Genomic DNA, 21,392 nt, shown 5'->3' on the forward strand with positions numbered 1-21,392 from the left:
CATACTATAAGAATCTTAATCAAAGAAACCATCAACCTTACCAACACCATTATCATCCAACTCTTCACTTCACTAAGCATCTTGAAGCAACCACATCAACCAATCCTATATAATGAACACCAAGGACTCTCAAAGACTCTTTATATAGTAACAACTACCCCTACTAGGAGAAACTCAAACTAACCGTTTCAAACATCACTTCCTCCCTTTCTAAGATCGGATCAAGCCAACATCAAACCCCCTTACTCATCCAACTTAAGGTTATCATCACAATCTACTATATCCCATCTAGAAAATCGCACATAAACTTTTTTGTCCTTCAACCTTTACAACCAAACTTCTCAAAAGCCACACTCTAAGGACCATCACATAAGGAACAAAGGAAAGGCATCATAGAACAAACTCTTAGGCACAATTATAAGAATGAAGAATAAAACTTTCTTAGCACCCAATAACCTCTTATTCATAATGTGGTGCGCTTCACATTATAAACAAGACTCTACTAGAGTGGTCTTTGAGAAAACTTAAGACCATGTTATAACCTTATGCTCTGATACCAAGTTTGTCACGACCAGGAAGTACCCCCTAGAAGTAACATGACGTAATTGACCTCTCAGAGGTCTCATACAAGCCACATGGATCATTCATTTCATACGATACTTGAAAATAGAGAAGAATCTAAAACTTTCTTCACACAAGAAGAATACTTTCATTAAATAGCAGCAGAAGACTTTAAAACATCTAACTTTACAATATGTCTCATTAAACCATCTAATAACTTTGGAGTACAACATAGGGACTAATCTTATACAAGACATGAATAAAGACTTAAAGACCACAAAAAGAACATGTGGGTCTTGTCCTCGAGTTCATGAGGATTCATCAAAACTTCATCTTCGACCCTTAGAAACCTATACATCATCCATAGCATACCAAAACCTCCAATCAATACACTTTAGTCAAAAAGGGAAAAGAAGGGGTTAGCACATTAAGCACTAAGTATGGAAGCCGTGCAAAAAGGGACATCTAGTATAGATACATGCTTTCATGATATTTTGTGAAAAAAGCCTTAATCATAAGAGTTTAAGAGACATAATAAAATTCAAAAATCACATGTAAGACATATTCAACTAGCATCAACATACAGCACTTAATTTTATATTCATCAAAGTAAGCCTTTTCATCATTTAAACTCTCTACCTAAGGTTACTCTAAGATCCACCTAAGTAAGAAATGAAGAGACAGCCAAAACACCCTCTTAAAGCACACCTAAGTGATCCTCAAAGCTACCCTATATAAGAAGCTTTCTATACAACATAATTTAACTAAGTGAACATTATTAATTTAAGTCATTTAAAAGACTACTAATCAAAAAGGGGACTTCACATAGGAATACCTAGGGAATCACTTTAGTATCTTCAAATCCTACTCAAGCCATGTGTAGATAGCATCCTATTCCACTACCTACACATTGTAGAACTTATCCAATAACTAGAGTGCACATCCCACATAATTAGAATAGGCATTAAAAGGCATAGATCATACTAGCTAGGTATCGAATCTGGTGTCATAAGACCCCACACGTAGAAGATGTTCTACTTGTCAAGGGTAGAACTAGGACACATCCCATTTAGGCACATGGTTTAGGGGATATCGAAAGGTTTCTTTGTACTATAGTCTCGTACTCAACTAGACTTACTCCCTTAGTCATATCCACTCGGTGCTTTGCCTTAGTTCTCATAGAGTAGTTCATTTACATAAGTGTATTAGATAAGGTACCATTTACTAAGCCCTACCAACTCATAATACCATTTCCAATAAGGGGTCCACTAGGGCTGCCATTCAAGGTTCATTAGGATAGCTCTTATGACTTTTTTAGAGATGGTTTCATGTGTTCCGTCCAGCCTACCCCTAAGTCCATCATTCCACTCAAGTATGGCACCATTTAGGTCTACCACTATAAGGCTTCTTTATTAACCTTCTTTTCATATTCAAGGTTTCACATTCTTAACCTTTTTTTCATATTCAAGATTTCACATTGTCATTCATAGAAGGGTACCTATTTTAGGTCTACCGATCCTAGACTTCCATTCATTCTTACTTACATGACAAGGGGGCTTAAGCCTACCATATCAAGCAATCACATTCATATAACTTTCATGCATCAAGTAGGGACAACTAGGTCTACCTAAACAAGACACCATATCAGCATGTATAGACTCTTCATAGTCTATCATCATCACATACCAACATTTAGAGGAACATGCTTTAATTCACAATATCACATAGCTTTATACAAGATCACCTCAAGATCACATGAACACCGTCACATTAGGAACATTACACAAAATCACACATATATCACATAATAACTTCACTTTATACATTCATGTATGTCATAACACCTTGCACATAGTCACATTACTTCATATAACCAACTTCACATTATACCTTCACATATACCCCTAACATGATACTACTAAATTCACATAATTGTGCTGACAAGGACATGATCACAATAAGAACAAGAAGTAAACACTGTCACCATAAGTAGACCATACCACAAATTGCAATTCTATATCAATTCTACATTAGTAATTAAGGAAATTAGGTCAACTTACCCTCTTCCAAAAACCAAGATCGCCATTCCTCAACATCTCCAACAATTCACAATATAATAGCATAGGTAACCATAGAAAACAATCATACAACATAAACGAAACTCAATTCTATCAACATTAGATCATAAGCAATAAACCCACTTCATAAGCCAAGTTTAAGGATTTGATAAGATCACGGGTTCATGAAAATATTCATTGGAAAACATCAATTTAACATCAATAATATCATATATGATGATCTGAAAACATTTCATGCAAGAACCCTTGAGTTAGAGTGAAAATTGGACTTTTCCATAAACTTTGAAATCTTTGAAATCACTTTGAAATTGGCCCTATGGTGATAGAAAGTCTTAGATAAAGAAATTTCATAACTTATTAGAATAAATCCCAAGAGAATTGAAGAAGAAATCCATTGGGATCCACAATCCTAGCTCCATCTTGACTTCATGCTTCGATGAGGGTTTTTGGAGAGAACTTTGGGAGGAGAGGGTTTTGATTTTGAAAAGTAAAGTAAGTCTTATTCTAGGTATAGGTGTTTAAACTAACTTAAAATACATTTAAACACCTAAAATAACTGTATATCACTTAATTAGAACGTGGAGTGAATTTACCAACTCACACCTCACTTGGACGAACTTGACAGCTTTTGCAAACCCCTTTTGACCCCCCCCCCCCCAATTGACGGACCGTCAATTGATTGATTGGTCGTCAATGGGGTTTGTCAATTTTTTTACTGAGGCTCAATATTTGCAGGTATGGTAAACACCCACTATTGACGAGCCGTCAATTGGTGTCGTCAATTGATGTGCCAGGCAGCTTCTTGGATAGGTGAAAGGGTCCTCCTCAGGGCCTCTCGTGGGTCCTTGGGGGAGTCGTATCCGGACATTAAACCCCAAAACATGCCCATCTAGGTCCTAGGTCCATCACCACTGACTTAGACCTCAAACAAAACACTTAATTTCCATCAAAACACATAGGCACACACAAGCACATAGATAACTAGTCTCTGAACGTCTTGGTTGTTCTTGACGTTTGATCGCAAACTCAACCGAACTGATCTATAAACTCATTTACTCATTAAATTAATTAGTTAACAGCCCTTAAAACACAAGTTAAGCTCTAGTCCATCCTAGTTCATTGTAAGGATTGCTACACTACTCCAATTGAATATAATCATATACTGTGCAATGCTCCAGAAGATTCTATGGTAGATAAAGGCTTGTAACAAAGGCTTGTAGGGAAATTGAGTCCCATACAAGGACGGACATTACATTTGTTGTATGTATTGTTATCTAATTTATGCATCATCCTAGAGAAATGCATCTTCAAGCTGTCGATCAGATTCTACAATATCTTAAGGAAAGTCGAGGAAAAGGAATATTATTCAAAAGAGGAGGAGACATGGTTTTAGAGGCTAATACAAATGCGGACTATGTTGGTTCCTTAGTGGATCGAAGGTCAAGTTCAGGATATTGCACTTTCTTAGGAGGAAATCTGGTGACTTGGAGGAGTAGAAAACAACACGTAGTAGCTAGATCAAGTGTAGAATCCGAGTTTTGATCTATGGCTATGGGAGTTTGTGAGTTGTTATGGTTAAAGATAATCCCTGATGATTTGAAGATAAGATGTGAATGACCTATGACACTATATTATGACGATAAATCGACAATAAGTATAGCTCATAATCCTGTACAACATGATCGCACTAAGCATTTTGAGGTATACAAACATTTCATTAAGGAGAAACTAGACAACAGACTCATTTGTACGCCATTTGTATCTATAAAAGATCATGTGGCTGATGTTTTAACTAAAGGATTGTCAAACAATGTGTTTCAAGATCTAATAAGCAGCTAGGAATGGAAGATATTCATTCACCCGCTTGAGGGGGGGTGTTGGCTGCTAGGGGATTTCCAAGAGGATATTATTGTCATCAAAGATATGATCCTCTAAGATAAGAAGATATTCTTCATATCAAGATATGATCCTCTAAGATCTTAGGATGATTGTGATAATCGAGAATATCATTACTCTGATTTTATCTTAATGTAAAATATATGATTATGTATAATCCCAGATTTTATGGGATTTAGGTGATTTTATTCCACAATCTCTTATGTATAAATAAAGTCATGTCTATGACATAGAAAAATATGAATGAAATTATTCAACAATCTTATTCCACCTACCTTATTAACTTGTCATTTACTCGCTTAATATTATGTGATTGAGATTAAGACTGACCGTCGGATCATGTTATTCGATATCGTTCTGATCCGATAGTATTTGACATGGAACAGAATACATTGAACCGATACTCGAAATGAGACGATACCTAATTTGGTATTGATATCGATTCGTATCGAATCTGATTTTAGGTAATTATTTGTTTTCTTAACAGTTAAACTCATTTGAACTCAAAGAAATGGTTTATGCTATAACTTTTAACAAAGATTCTACAATAGACGTTAAAAGAAAACAATTCCATTAAATCCAATAAAAGAAAAAGCTTCCATTCGATCCACCAAAAATTAGACAACGAAGGTATTTTTGATACCAAAATCAAATGGAGGGCAAAATTGAGTATCTTCTGTAATTCAAGGTCAATTTTGGTCTCATCTTTGCCATGCTGAACTGCCATGTCAGTGATCTAAATCACTCACGTGGATATTGTTAGTTTGGAGAAATTTATGGTCCACAAGAGAGACAGGGTATTTTTTATGTCAAAAGCAAGTGAAGGATAAACATGAGTTATTTGAACAAAATCATGGGTAAATTTAAAACTTTCCGTTTAAAGATTAACGGCTCGTGTTTTACCTCCCAGTATCCTTTAGAGGTTCCAATCAGAAAGCATGATTTCTCCTCCAAAAATGATGAAAACCCTGAGATATGTACTAGCACAATTTCTTCTTGGAATCAAATCCAACCCTAAAGTTCAGAATCTTCTACTTACCAAATCATTTTTCTTTGGTTGCTAATATAACATCATACGTTTCTGCTTTCTTCATTCAAACAGATTGTGAGCTCATTTCATTCTGTATAACAAAAGAAAAAAAAAAAACTTGGAGAGACTACTAACATCGCACAGCCAGGGGAGGAGTTCAGGATAAAAAAAATTACAGTGTATATAGGATAAATCTGTAATTTAAGTCTATATATTTAATATTGAACCCACTCAACACAAGGGGCTTGGTTCAGCGGCTGTCGGGTTCAGAAACTAGTAGGTGCACAGATTTGAATCTGACTACCAACATTTTTCACTGTTTTAGCTTGAAATCTGGTACAAACTCATTTGTCAACACTATTTAGCATGTTTCTTTAACCTCCTCAGCGGAAATCCTGGCTCCGCCACCACACACAGCAACCAAGACATTTGAATTAAAATATTCATCTACTCCTTAGAAAAACCAAGATTATTTAGCGCTACACTAATATCTTCCTTGCTGCAACTTCCACATTCAACAATGTTAGAATTCATGGCTGGCAAAACATGCTCAAGAGGGTAGTTCCTGTTTGAATGAACTTTAGAAGCATCACTGCAAACTCCATTTAACACCACTGTTTTATGTACTCCTCCGACCAAGAATTCATAATCCGTGTCTCCACTTTCTCCGGCAAAAACCACAAGATTTGACAAGTTTATGCCCCATCGAATGAACATGTACCTGAACATAAGGTCTAATGATTAATATAGACTTTACAAACACTAGCCACTATTGTGTCTTTAATCTTGCTAATACATACATTAAAAGCCCTTAATACCATGGATTACCATGTATTAGTAACACACATGGATATATTCAAAAAAATTACCAAATAAGATACTACTAATACACAGAATTAATAACATGCGTTATTTTTACTAATACACTCTACCAAATGACCCTTAAAAAAAAAGGAAGGACAAATTTTCAAATGAACGGAAGTTAATGACTGCATTAAAAAAGGTGCATATGATTCATCAAAATGGTAGAACTTTTTTACCATGTATTTCAACCTAAAGAACAGTTGGAACTGGTTTCTATTCCCCTTGTTATGTAAAGAAAAAAGAAGTCATTTCTTTAGTTAACAAAAAAAGAAAAAGAGTGGTAGCAGAGTCAATATCCTTAGACAAAGATCGCCTACCTAAACCAACCTTATAGTCATAATTAAGACTTGCGATCCATATTAAACAGGCTTGACAATTTGATGTAAGGGATGTGAATTTTATTTGTTAGAAAGAAAATAGGCAGGAAATGACCTGAGTGCTTGTGATCTTGAAGCAAGAACAGGGATGACATTCAACCTGCTACCGCTTTGGCAATATATTGCATGGCATCTTAGCGCCTGAATTCTCAGTAATCTCCTAACTTCCTTCACAGGAGGAACCTAGACAAAAGAGCGTTTTTATTACTCAACAATTAGATGTAGTAATGTCACACTGAGGAGGTCAACTTACTAATGATTGATCATTTATTCTGAAAGAAAAACAGTGCGCAGATGCTGAGTCAATCTCCTTTATAGCTATCTCAGCTTTGTTTTTAACTTTGTCATTTAGAGAATCTGCCCAACGAATAATAGTTTTCCTCAGATCTTCTCCACCCCAACGATAATCAATGTGAGTTTGATAATCTGAATCTACGGTAAAAGAAGGCCCCGAATATTTCTCCTCGGAACTTGAACAAGGATAATAAACCTCCCCGCCACTATTGCAGATATAAGCATCAAAGTCGTGTGGTTTAAACTTGGACAACTCCAAAATTGACTGCACCTCACTAATGGTCAAGGCTGTTGACAAGATAAAACCAATGGATGATGTATTCTTATCCTTCTTGACAGTCTCAATAATTGTTTTGGTAACATCAGCTAAACCAGCTGGGGTATCACAATCTGCCGCAATAACAATTAGCTTCCTTCTCCTTGACAGTTGAAACTTACTTTGCTCGGATTTCTCCATGGACTTAGTTACTGGAAGTGTTGAGACCATTCTATCCAATTGACTCTTCTCTTTTGTGGCATTTTCCACAAAATCTAGGGCAGTCACTGAAGTACCACTCTTTTCATTTTTATCCCCGTCCAATGAGAGTTTCAAGCTTAAAGACAGATCTTTAATGTCTCTCAAGGAATCTTCAGGTGAATCTGGTTCTGAATCGGAGCATTCATCCTCATTTCGTTTCCATTTCGGCTGCCTTTGTTTGCAAAACATCACTCGCGATAAATACGTCTTGCAGTGCTCTGGCCATGAGAAGAGGTGTATATTACGCAATCCATTGTCCCTACATCTTGCCCAAAGCTGCTTATCAGCTACTAACTTCAAAAGTGCATCAGCAACAGAATGTTGATCATGGGGGTCAACTAACAAACCATTGTCAAGCACCTGAAACAAAGTAAATGGTAAGTCCTCGAAAACTAATAACATGTCAATATTCAAATCAAGTAGACAAAAAAAACCCCGGAAACAATAAGTAGGCTCCATCAGAGGACAAACCCGATGAATGTCAACTGGACCACCATTTTTTGTGGCAACCATGGGCAGACCATGAGCTGCTGCCTGTTTGAATAGGAGACATCAGTTTGCAAATGGACTTGGCATACATACCGTAAATCTGAAATTACGAAAAAAGGAAATCAGAAAAGCACCTCAATCAGAGTGAGTCCAAATGGTTCAATGAAAGCTGGATTGATGAAAACCCCCTGCAAAATTGTGATATTTACAAGTGAATTTAACAAAGAGATGTGATGCTTGATTACGAGATGTCAACGCTCTATTTGGCCTTTTCAGCTGCTATAACTAAGTGAAAAAAACATTGCTGTCATATGAAATTGAAAGGCTTTCACAGTCTGTCACCTTCCACTCTGTCATTATGCACTTTGTGTCTGTTTTCTATACATACCGCATAGTATAGTAGTAACCTTAAGAATTACAGTCTATCATGAATTAAACAGGTTTCGAAATCAATTCTCAGGTCACTGTAACTGAAGCAGAAATCTTAACACAATCCCTCATGAATACTGAGGCAGCAGACGCTTCCAACTACCGCAACTACTTTCCCCTCCACAATCCAAAACTTCCATCTAAATACTAGGATAAAGAAAATGCAGGAATATTATGTTTCTTTTATTCTGTAATCTTTAGATCATGATAAAGGTTTAACACTAACCATGGATATGTTGTATCATCACGCAATTCACTATAAATGAGTGGTCTACATTAAGAAATATCAACTAAGTGATTCATGCGTCTTCAATCTGGCAGTGACTCGGGGTAATCACTGTACAATCAGAAATAAGAGAATGGAGGTTCTGTAGGGAAAAGATATTATGTGGGAACAAGCTACACAAATAGTTTACACCAGGAAATGTCACAGAAATTTATGTAATTTGCTGCTCTACCTTTGACTTTGCAGCCAGACGATATATCTCAGGAACATCAGATTGCTTGTGATGCTTAGGATATGCAACTTGACCATATAAGTCATACTTGTCAATCAGTTTAATTATTGAAACAAGGACAGATGAATTTGTACTGGACATTTCATCAATTACATCACGATTTCCCATCACTAACGTCTGCAATGAAACATAAAAGAAGAATATTAGACAGCTTAATGGGCTGAATATTAATGAGTGGGGGTGGGGCGGTGGGGGATTTGTAAAATTACAAGGTTTGCGAGCTCTCTCAATTGTCGGCACTCTCCAAATGCCTTGACTAATGTGATTAAGTTTTTCTTTGGGTCAGGCCTCGCAAGAGCAAGTATCATAGGCTTGTGTGGATTGGTAAAGAAGCGCATTATCTGTCAATTAATAATAGTTTTGAGTTAGGACCTACATCAAATCTGCACAATTTTAAACAAGATGGTTGAAGCAAAAAAGAAACAAGAGCCACATAAATCTTCAATTTAGCCGATGAAGGATTCAAGGAAGATAATGATTGAAACCTCCAACCAAATGGGTGGATCTGCACTCCCAACATTATGTTCATTTCCTTCGACTTCTCCATCCATGTCACCTTCGAGTGGAATAATATGATGAAATTCCATTCCTGGAGGAATCACCTGCCAATGTAAAATAACAAAGTACGTATAATAATACACACGAAGAGGGAAAGAAAAGAACAAGAAGAAGATGCAAGGATGATGCAAGAACAACGAATTCATGAAGTCCTCAGCAAAGAGTATACGAAAATAAAGAGAGGATATTCCTAACACAGTGAATACAGAACTAGTCTAAATAGAAAGATTAAGCGTCTCACCATTGCGCGAGGCATAAATCTGCCGTAGCAACTCACACTGCGTTTACTTCTTGCCCTGAGTTTGCGTTCTAATTTTGGATCAAATCCATCATAGAGATTCCATTGTTCTTCTATCTCCTGCCGTGTACTAGTAATTATCATCTCGGATACATCAAGAGACAACTCTTCAGCCTCTATGCGCCGCATTATTTTGTAAGTTGCATTTATCTCCTCTTTTGGTTGTCGTCCTTGCTTTAGTAGTTGTTCCAGCTTGTCTCGTCCAAGTGAATGGCCAGTCAAAACCATCGGTACATTTAAAGCCCCTGACAGAAGAGCAGCAGATTCACCGGCATCTGCATAGTGTCCATGGATAGCAACAGGCCAGAGTGGCTGCCCACTACCAGTTTGCTCTCCTAGAACCTTCGACATCTGGACGATGTGACCCAGGGCACCATCAACAAATTCAGGAATATGAGGCCAAAGTAACTCTTTCGGGATATATTTATCTTTTGGACCAAATGGTATGCGGATGATGTAGGCACCGCCACTTTCCCCTACTTCAGGCATGGCATCTAAAGAGTCTGTTAGGTTTATCATTTCTGTTGGTTCACCATAGGTCCAATCTACATCAGGTGCTGACACTTGTCTGGTCAACAGATCAACACGATAAACTCCAGGCATCATGCCTAAAGCTCTGGCTAATTCCACAACATACTTGACCTGTGTTGGTTGAAAGATTCAAACCGACCACAAGAAACACAAACACAACAGACACAGAGCATCAAAGAATTCGGACAGATAGCGGATTAATGTAATATGTGTATGAGTAACTGTGCTAAGGAAGTGTTATACAAAGAAAACATACTTGGCCACCAGTGTCAGAATCCCGACCAAGCTCCATGTTTTCTCCCCTTATCAAGCCATGAAGACTGCAAAAGCAAGGTTTCTGTTAGACAGACTGATAAATGTATTAGAGATAATGCACAAGTACCTCCTCAACCTATGCCCGAAATCTCAGAGACACACTTATACTATACTAAGGTCCTATTACCCCCTTAACTTATTTTATTAATAATTTTCTATCCCTTTTTGGCCTATGTGGCACTATCTTGTGGGCCCAACGTTGGTTGACCTTTTTTTCAAGCTAGTGCACGTAGGCCGAAAAGGGTAGAAAATTACTTATAAAATAAGTTCAGGGGTAATAGGACCTTAGTATAGTATAACTGTGTCTTTTGGAATTCGGACATAGGTTGAGGGGGCACTTGTGCATTTTCCCAATGTATTAAGTATGAAATATTTTTAAACACAAGATCCCAAGAACTGAGAAGAACAGTGCCTGATTAACACAATGTAAAGTTTCTTTTCCGTGTATTGATTAGCCCAATTTGCCATCGCATCCACAGAGCTGACCCTGGACATTCTACCTCGGACACTATCACCATGAGTTGAGAGGTCACCAACAATGTCTACCTTTTCTCCATCTGATAAGTCTGACATGTCAACAGTTGCTTCTCTCCGTGCCCTTTCACGTTCACGATGCCTTTTCGCCACACGCTGAGCTTCTTCCCCTTCAAGCTGAAAGTATCATAGCAAGGGCACACATTACTTTATGATTGAAACAATTAACAATGCTAGACTGAGCATGTCTCAGTAACCATGGACATTGAGAATAACCAGAGCAAGTGGCAGCAACTGAGGGCTATCACCATCCAGTGTAATGCAAGATTTGAAAACTGTCATAGCAGCTGCGCGCCTTCTAGTGACTTAAGATTATGTATGTACGAATTTGTAACTCTTTATGGAGGGAAGCCATTGGACAAAAACAGGTAACTACTTTTTCCTTCTGAATTGAACTTGAATGAACTTCATATACATAAGGAATAAAGATGTCATACAATTGGCATGATTAATATTAATGGTATTGCTATGGCTTTAATAGGAAGTTTCATATTCATCATAAAGATTACAGGTGAAGTTTCAAATATAGTAAAATGTGGTAGAGTGCTGTCCAAAATAGAATCGGTGAAGTCCACAATAGACATTACACAAAATCACTTTTACATCAACGTAAGAATAACCATCATTGACTTTCAGTTATAAACTCATTGAAAGGCGATGCAATTATGTTAAGTCAAATAACTGTCAAAACGAACTAATGAAATCAAACTTTTTGAACCTGTTTCTTCTTGCGAGTCAAATTCCAAATCCTCCAGCACATATTTTCCAATCTTGTATTCCTCTCCTGTGAATCCCGAATTGATGAAGCCTGTGACATATTTCAAGAGACCTGCTTACTACTCATGTCAATGCATATCTAATACATTTAGACCATACAAAAACAAAGAGAAAAAGACTCTAACAGATTAACATCTTTCTCAAAGAATATGAAACCAAACTTCAAAAGGAAAAGGAAGTCTTGTTGTAAGCTTTCAACCACCAATTTTTATCACTATTTTCCCATGTTTTTTCCTTTTGAGTTAGACACATTTCAAGAGGAAACATTGAAACCAAACTTGAAGAAAATGAAACTACACCAAATTGACAAAGGAAAAAGGGACAATACCTATCAAAACAAAAAGGATGGATCACTCTAATTAAGGGAAGACTTCTCATCTATTCCATATCCTTTACTTCCATCCTCAATCTCTAAAAACTTAAAGAAACTAATGAGGAATTTCAAATGTGATGAAATGAAGATTGAGCAAAATGCATGTGTTGAACAAAGAATGTATTAAACTAATTAATTATAAAAAGGTGGAAGACTAAAATGACCAATTTGAAATAGTTGATTACTTAACAAACAAACAAAATAAATAAAGGAGGACTTACGCGAACCCAAGAGCGATGAAGATCGGTTTCATCGAAACCAGTGATGACTTCCTCAACGAAATAACGAGCTGGACTGAAACGACCTCTTTCCCTTAACAAGAGAGACGATTTTGGATCATTGATAGGGGGACCCACGTCCAGGATCGCCTCAAGGTAACTGTTTATCCATTCGTTTCCCGCCATTTACACACAACAAATCTAACACTTGTGTTTACTAATACTACTCTCTGTGACAAGCCTATGCTTTCTCTGTTTTTGCATTGTCTGTGTGAGTGAGACAAAGAAGAGCACTGATCCCGCTGGTTTCTGCAAAATAAATGGCAACACAGAAGCTACATCTTGACCGAGTAACATTATTATATTTAACCGCTGCTCAACTGCCACAAATTTTTGGCCAGAAAAATGTTTTTTTTTTAAAAAAAAAAATTGTATATATAATAACAAATTATTAATTTAAATTAATTGTTATAATCATAGTTTGATTTATGTATAAATTATAGGAACCACATATTATAAATATTAAATAATATATTATCCCTTCTAGTTTTGTATTTACCAAAAATACATTAAAAATGTTGTTTGCGGGATACATGTTGAGAAGTACGGGATACATAAGTGTTGATACATTTCAATTAATAGTTGTTGCGTTTAAGAAGAAAACAATAACGTAAATTTGTTTTTAATAACTATAAATCATGTAATTTACGCTCGACAACTTGCGTAACTGATTGATAAATTCATATTTCAAATTAGAGTACCTTCATCATACAAAACTAGTCCTGATAAAGTTGATCTGCATTCTAAAAAGTAAAAAAAAATTAGAAGATGAATATCTCAATTTTGTTACGACATTCTGAAATTTGGGTAAGCGATATTAATTACGAAGGTTACAAGGTTGATGGAATTGTCGTTGCACAATTTATTTCATTTGTGAATCTGAAAGCATTGATTTTAGCATAGTTGGAGATCGACAATGTTACAAAAGATATAGAAATTCGATATATTATAGAGGGAAACTCATGTCCGTTGCAAATCAAGAACGACATGGGTGTGAAACATTATTTGGAAGTAAAAAGGAATGTGTTTGGAATCGGCATGTATCCGCTATGAATTGATACAACTGACAAAATTATTGGGGAGATACATAATTTTGATTGTTCATCCGGGGAAATCGTATGTGTGGAAGGTATCGAAAGAGATACTGAAGCTCTTGGTCTGGTCGAATCGAGGATTTGTGACTTTGATTATATTCCAGAATTAAATGCTACAAATTACATAACTAATTTCAATATTACTAATGTGAAGACGGGGCAGTTGTATAAGGATAAAGGAACACTCATCTTTGTAATAACTAAATATAAAATAAAGAACAACTTCAATTTTCGAGTGAAAAGATCGAATAAAAAAGGTATCGGAATGCTTTCTCTTTAATTTGATTGTTTTTCTTTAGATTTTGCATATATTTAGTACAGTTCTAGTTGTTCTTGTGTTTGATACATAAGTCTAATTAGTATATGTTTCGTTGTGATAAGTTTGTCACTGTTTGATGATAATTATTATGAGTAATAGTATTGACAATTGATTCACATGTGTGTTGATAAATCTTATTATGTGATACATAAACATTTTGTAAAAATGGTTGTGTTCTTTATAATGGCAGATACATTAGTTATGAACAACTTTAGCATTGTTTTTGTTATATGAATTAATCCGATGAAAAAATTTGGACAGGTATGTGTTGGTTTGCTTCAGTGATCAATGTGGATGGATTTTAAAGTCTTCTTGCAGAAAACAATCTGATGTATTCAAAGTGAGATACTTCAATAGTGAACATATATGTCTGATGCGGGATAGGATACTAACAAAAGTACAAGCAACAATTGGATTTATTAGTGGTGTGATTGCCCCTAAATTGGTAAATCATAAACGAATTCATACGCGTCAAGATGTAATTGAAGATATTCCAGAATTATATGGGGTTGAGATATCATACCAGCAAACATGGGGTGCTAGGAAACGTGTACTAGAAATGCTCAAGAGTAAGCCATCAGAAGGATATAAGCAGATGTCGAGATACATATGGATGCTAAATAAAGTTTATCCAAATTCATATATAAGGAAGCGAAATACAGAAAATAATCAATTCATGTATATTTTCCTAACCCTGAGACCGTTGATAAGAGGGTTCGACTACTGCAAGCCTGTAGTTATCGTGGACGCTGCACATCTTGGCGGGGCTTACTAAGGTACTTTTGTATCACGAGCACACTCGATGGTGCAGGTATAATTATTGTAATACTGATGTAATGTAAAACTTGTTTTATATTTATACTTAATGTATCTTAGTGTAAACATTATGTATCATGATGTTAAATGTGTGCTACTTTGTAATTAGGTTGCATATTGCCATTGGCATATGGTGTTCTAGACACTGAAAATGACTGTTCGTAGACATGATTCTTCGAACTGTTCAAAAATGCATTTGGTGAGCGTGAAAACATGTGTACTGTGTCAGATAGAAATGAAAGTATTATGAAGAGTGTAAGAATTGTGTTCCCAAATGTACCTCATTGTGCATGCATATGGCATCTTTGGAAGAATGTATGTTCAAGCTCCAAAAGGAGTAAAAACACACTAAGTGATACACTTTACTCAATGGCAAAGGCATACAGAAAGGAAGATTTTGATAAATTAAAGACTAAGGTGGTGAAAGTTGATCATAGGGTGAAGGATTACCTTGAGGATACTGGTTATGAGAAGTGATGAAGAGTTCATTCAATCGTAAACAGAGGTAGAATGATGACTTCGAACATCGCAGAGTGTATCAATGGCTTCCTTGTTAATGCACGTATATTAACTATATTAGACTTCTTGGAGGAAGCTAGACTTCTCTTTGGTAGTTGAAACTATAAAAATAGAGAAATAGCAAGCTAGACTTCTATTTGGTAGTTGAAACTATAAAAATAGAGAAATAGCGCCATATACAAAGGACACATTGGGTCGAAGATTTGAGAAGATATTGATTGTAAACGCATGTAAAAGTTTAAAGATGAAAATATTTATCAATATCCCTAAATTTCTATTTTGTGTATCAGAAACTAGATGATTTTCACTGATAAGCATTGCTTGGGAAATGATATATAAATGGCATATTACGTAATTTATCACTAACTTCTTATATTTTGAGGGTGTTCCATCGTTTGAATATATTTTCTCAGTTTATGAACCCGGAAGAAGATAATACATTGTAAGCCTTGAGCAGAAAACATGCACGTGTGAAAGGTTTCAACATGATGAGATACCTTGCACACACGCAATTGGAATTTTGAAGCACAAGAATGTTACAAATCTGCACCCATATTGCTCTGTTTACTACAACTCTCATGCATTAGAAAAAATGTACGAGGTTGCAATTGTTCCAATGCCAGATAAAGAGGATTGGACCATTCCAGACTATGTTTTAGATGAAATTGTCCGGCCACCTAGGTATAGAAGTTGACTGGACGACCAAGGAAGCAAAGAAAGAAAAATGCGGATGAGAAAATAACTGTGAACAATAATTTTTGTGGACAAGAAGGACACAACAGGAGAACTTGTACTTTCTTCCCAATAGAGAATTGAAATAATGTTTTAAAATAGGATATTCGTGTTCATGGTTGATAAATTTCACTTATATGTATCTTTTACGTTAGTATTTGGATTAAATAAAGTGTATTGGTTATATAATTTATTTTGTTGTTTAACTAAATGCATTTGTTGATAATTGTGTGCCAATCTTATATTAAATATAAGATTATTCTTAAACTCTTAAATTAATAAACAAATCTGAATGTATATACTGTGAAAAATAATTATTGTATAAATGAATAAAACATTGATTCAATACCATAAGCTTGATTTAAATAAATTTAAATGTCCCAAACTTGAATTTTTCAAGTTTGTACTATATATATAGTATACACTGCATTATGAGTTCTAATTTTGATATACTTTTTCTTAGCAGTGTTGCCTTTCAATTCAATAGTATGTTGTGATTTGTTTGTTGACGTATATGATGTATCATATACATCCATATAATTCAAGTGTCTCACCTACAACTGGAATTGATATATGTGAATGAAATTTCAATTATAGTATACATTAAAACTTATGTATCATAATCATCATTTTGTAAGTGAACTTTCAAAATACTTAAACTCAAACAATAATGATTATGTACCTTAATGTTATAAAGCAACAAATGTATCTAAATCAATACATTAAAAACACATAATATTAATAACTAACAAAAGAGTGTAATACAAATAAGTCTTTAGATATAAACATAAAAAATGGAATTGTCTTCAAAACAAAACGATATAAAAACTTGTTCATGCTATTCCTACTAAGTACTAATCTATGTTTACGAGATCATGTTCAGTTGGTGTTGTGAACTGACCCTTAGGCTTTGGTGGATCATCATTCTCACTAATGTATCCATCCTTGAACTTGTCGTATGGATCCCACACCCTATTGGTCAATACAAAAAATTGGTTTAAGGAAAAAGGAAAATAAAAGATAATGAGATTGTGGGGGTTCGATCCCACATCCTCTCAATCCCAAACCAACGAAAATTAAGGAAAGAAATCAAGGGAAAATAAAAAATAAGGAGGTTGTGGGGGTTCGATCCCACATCCTCTCAGTCACAAACGAACGAAAACTAAGGAAAGAAATCAATGGAAAAATGAAATGAAGGCGTTGGGGGATCGATCTTGGGTTCCTAAGCTGCGTGGATAAAACCAAAATAAATAAAAATGTGAGTGTTGTCCAAGGGATTCGAAATTGGGTTCCCTTGCCCAAATTCTGTATTGATACATAAGTCATACGTGAATAAATTTTAAAAATAATGTTGCCTACATAGATCAAAATCGAGATCTTGGCATACTTACAAGATGCATAAGTCTTGTACCACATAATCGTATGAAGATATGAATCACTTAAATGAACTACGATTGAAGCCTCATGGCTTGTATGTATAGACCCATAATCTAGCATACGTGTAAAGTAAGTGAACCTAAGATGTATGTAACGAAATTATGAAACCCTAGAAGGGTCAAGTAAGAGTGTGAAACACTAAATGTCCAAGTGCATTGGCACATGATGAAATGAACTTTCACGGAAGAAGGGGTGAGTAATTATGAAGAGCAAATATGCTAAAGCTAATGAATGCGGTGACAACATGATAATAGGCTAATGTGAAAGATGAGAGCAATCTCAAATGAGCCTAAGTAAATTTTACCAAAACGTACTCACCTACGAGAGTGTAAAGCTAAAGAAGAGACCGGTCTCTATGAACACTCTAATGAACGTATTGAGATTAATGTATACTTAATACTAATGATGAGATGAGAAATCATCTATTGAGCTATGATGTCCTCATACTAGAAGCTAGCTTCCATGACGTATGAGTTGAATGCAATGGAACTTTATACTGACACTGTTAGGCTAGCTATGAGCGGTGATTCCTTCTTTCGGGAAGGGCGCAGGTTCATGTAACTCTCATGAGATGAGACTGTCCGGCATGCCGGGTATGGATATACTTATATCTCCTTTTCTTTAAACCTATACTGCCAATATAGGGATCTAGCAGGGTTCAATTCCCTATGTACGCTAGCATGTTTAGGGTCACTTTGACCGGTGATTCCACCTCTTTTCTGTGTGGCGCAGACACTGGATTTCATGATGCTCACATGATCTATGTCGGTTAAAGTTAACGTTCCCAAAGAAAGAATGAGGCCAGCCTCAATGAATGCACATCATGAAATGAACGATACCAAAGGTGTTAATTTAGGATAATCAAGAGGTGAGCTAGACTTAAGTAATAACACTAGGTTATTCTTGGTCATTGCACATCAAACCTAATGAGAGTCTTAAGCTATATCCTAGGTATGACTGGTGGCTGCACTAGTATATGAAAGAATGAAAACAAAGTACGTATGAATGAATGAAGTAGACTCTGTGTTTGTTAAAGAAGGCTCCCTAGTTGAGGTCCCATATGTTGAGCCCTCATTTTGGGAAGTCCTAATGTCAAGTCCATGATTCCAAGGTCTCATGGCATATGAACGAATAATATGCAATATGTTATGTGCTATATGTAATATGTTATGTGCTATATGTAATATGTTATGTGTTGTGTGCAATATGATACGTATGATGATGCATGTTACTCTCTTATCATGACTTTCCTAATCCGACTTTGACAAGTCCACTGACTTGACTTTCCATAAATCATATCGTTAGGATAGAGCTCTTTTTAGTCATGCATGTACTTGGTGTGTGCTTGAATATACCCATACTTAGTACGAATGTGTACTAATCTCGTACAACTATCTACTTTTAGGTGCAGGTGCAGCTGGACGTTAGAGTTTACAGGTCGACACTGAAGCTATCCGAACGAGGAGCATTCATCTGGATTTGGTAGGACCTCATGCTTTCGAGGATACTTGCCCATTATATTCAAGCTTAGATATAGGTTTGAGTTAGTGGAGTATGTTCCACTAGCATTTCTTTCTCATCTTATTTCAGACATTGTATTGGTACCATTTTGGCAAGTATACACTTAATGCAGTATGGAACTATTTCTTTCATTTGATGATCTTAATATTAGATGGTTGATTGTGAACGTGTATGAGTTTAATTAGAATATCTTAAATGAATGTTAAGTAATAAAAAGTTCAAATTTTCCGCTAAAATTAACCTAGATGAAGTAACGATGACGTAAGTATGCTTGTTTGCGACCTCTGAGAGGTCAACGACGCCGGTCTCGTCTGGGGTCTAGACTCCAGTCGTGACAGTACCAGACACACGTGAGGATCTTCTCAATAAATTACCAGGAGGTCTTGTTGATAAATCCTAAAAACCTAACTTATCTTTAGTTTTGTACTTTGTTTGCATTAACTGGTATCGTGGATGGTTCAGTTGTATGAGCCTTTTGAATATCAGGTAAGTCAAGGGCTTCCACCTCATCTGGTGTTGGTACAATGTTTGAACATGTATTCTGCATTTTAAATGGTTGAATGTTATAACAATATTATGTATCATAAGAAAAATGTTATTTACAACAAAAATTATAAAGCTTATTGAGAAACTGTTATTTATGAATTTAAAAGTAGTGTTTCCTCGGAGAAAATGCAGGACATAAACTTTTCATATTTTGGCATTACATACACGACCATCCATTACATATCCTGGGAAAATCATTTGCTACTTTAACAACAAACTTTGTATTTAGACTAGATGTCATTCGTAAATCCATATGTTGAGTGCATAAGGCATACCAAATAAGCGATACATATGTTTGCTTTGGTTGGATTCTTGCCTGAGTGATGTAATTAGCTTATTGAATGCAATCTGACCCCAATGATATAATTCATACCTACCATCTTCAACCATTAAAAATTCTTCGATATGTATGAAGGTCTCACAAATATGGCATAACATTAAAGTATTGATGAAGTATAATATTGTCATCTGAACGGATTTTTGTGTGGTCTCCCAATTACCAATTGCAGAATGATGTATCAAGCGACTCTTGGTTATACCTGCAAGACAATGAGGGAAATATTTTTGTAATACCCGGCTCGGAGTGAAATTCGGATATGAAAAATCCTTAACATTTCCTTTGCATGTAAGGCCAGTTACAATGGTGAATTCCTTTATACTAAACTACAATACATTCCTGTTAGCATGACGAACATGCAATATATCTTTGTTCTTTTGTTGCACCTACAACTACAACAAACACTCAGTAATCTGAGCCTGGAAATTACATTTTGAAATGTTCAAATATGGTTCAAAAATTGAATTCTTGAACATTTTAACGTCTTCATCCTTTATGGATTTTTTGATTTCATTCACAAAATCAAAATTGAACGTTGCTCCAAACCTCAATGGATGTGATGGTATTTTTTTGATAACACTATTTATACAAAAACATAATATAAAATTGTTGTCTAATCTCAACATATGTTGTAATTGAGAGTGAATGATACATTGAAGATAATCTGTAAATTCAGTAAATGCATCATGATTTTATAATGACATCATATCAAACACGTCGTGAAATGCATAAGATACATGAGTAACAAATAAATACATTGTACATTAATTTCATTTACATATACATATTACATATATGTATAAGACACTTGAATTATATGAATGTATATGATACATCATATACATTCATTCACAAATACCACTTACATATATGTATAAGGCACTTGAGTTATATGTGTATATGATACATCATATGCACTGACAAACAAAAACTGTAAAAAAACCACGTTACAACAACAAATGATACATTGATTAAGTAATTTTTGTATCTGATACACTTTCAAAACTATACAATACATGATTCTTTTACTGAATTTGAAATTAGTGAATTTGTATTCATTGTTAAATGACTCTCAATTAAATTTCACAAAAACATGCAACAATGTAAAATTTGGGGTTTAATGTATCAAAAAAATAGAAAATTAACCATTTTAAATTTATATTGTTCTAACATACTAAGAAACATTGAATTGATAATTAATGTATCTTCACTATTGATGTATTCAACCTTTCTTTCCAAACACAACCAACACCATAAAAAAAACACAAAAATATTAATGTTTTTTTAAACACATACCTTAGGAAGTGTGGGTCCAGGAACAACATATGTCACTTTTCTTCGCCTTTTTTTTGGA

General features: G+C 35.3%; 1 protein-coding gene across 2 annotated transcripts; it reads right to left on the minus strand.

Moving 5' to 3' along the window:
* Positions 1-5,696: 5,696 nt before the first annotated feature.
* On the minus strand, positions 5,697-13,000 carry LOC107028888 (probable sucrose-phosphate synthase 1). 2 transcript variants are annotated; one of them, XM_015230129.2, is made up of 13 exons: positions 12,661-13,000; positions 12,008-12,097; positions 11,168-11,406; positions 10,697-10,760; positions 9,853-10,551; positions 9,539-9,655; positions 9,263-9,394; positions 8,994-9,170; positions 8,241-8,294; positions 8,089-8,151; positions 7,060-7,977; positions 6,862-6,989; positions 5,697-6,286 (listed from the first exon to the last, which is right to left on the minus strand). In XM_015230129.2, the coding sequence occupies exons 1-13, from the start codon at positions 12,841-12,843 to the stop codon at positions 6,013-6,015; spliced, it is 3,138 nt and encodes a 1,045-aa protein (XP_015085615.1). In that variant the 5' UTR covers positions 12,844-13,000; the 3' UTR covers positions 5,697-6,012. The 2 variants fall into 2 exon arrangements, with proteins under 2 accessions (XP_015085615.1, XP_015085616.1); XM_015230130.2 differs by having other exon boundaries at positions 12,008-12,118; positions 12,661-12,786.
* Between the last annotated feature and the right edge of the window lie 8,392 nt (positions 13,001-21,392).

This window comes from Solanum pennellii, chromosome 8 (assembly GCF_001406875.1).
Source record: "Solanum pennellii chromosome 8, SPENNV200".
NCBI classification, from domain to species: Eukaryota; Viridiplantae; Streptophyta; class Magnoliopsida; order Solanales; family Solanaceae; genus Solanum; species Solanum pennellii.

Bases quoted from the DNA above. Each gene is read 5' to 3' on its own strand.
- LOC107028888 (XM_015230129.2), bottom strand. From the start codon at position 12,843: ATGGCGGGAAACGAATGGATAAACAGTTACCTTGAGGCGATCCTGGAC. The intron at 10,552-10,696 runs GTATGTTTTCTT...CAACCAACACAG, and splicing joins ATTCTGACACTGGTGGCCAA to GTCAAGTATGTTGTGGAATT. The intron at 9,395-9,538 runs GTTTCAATCATT...ATTAATTGACAG, and splicing joins ATCCACCCATTTGGTTGGAG to ATAATGCGCTTCTTTACCAA.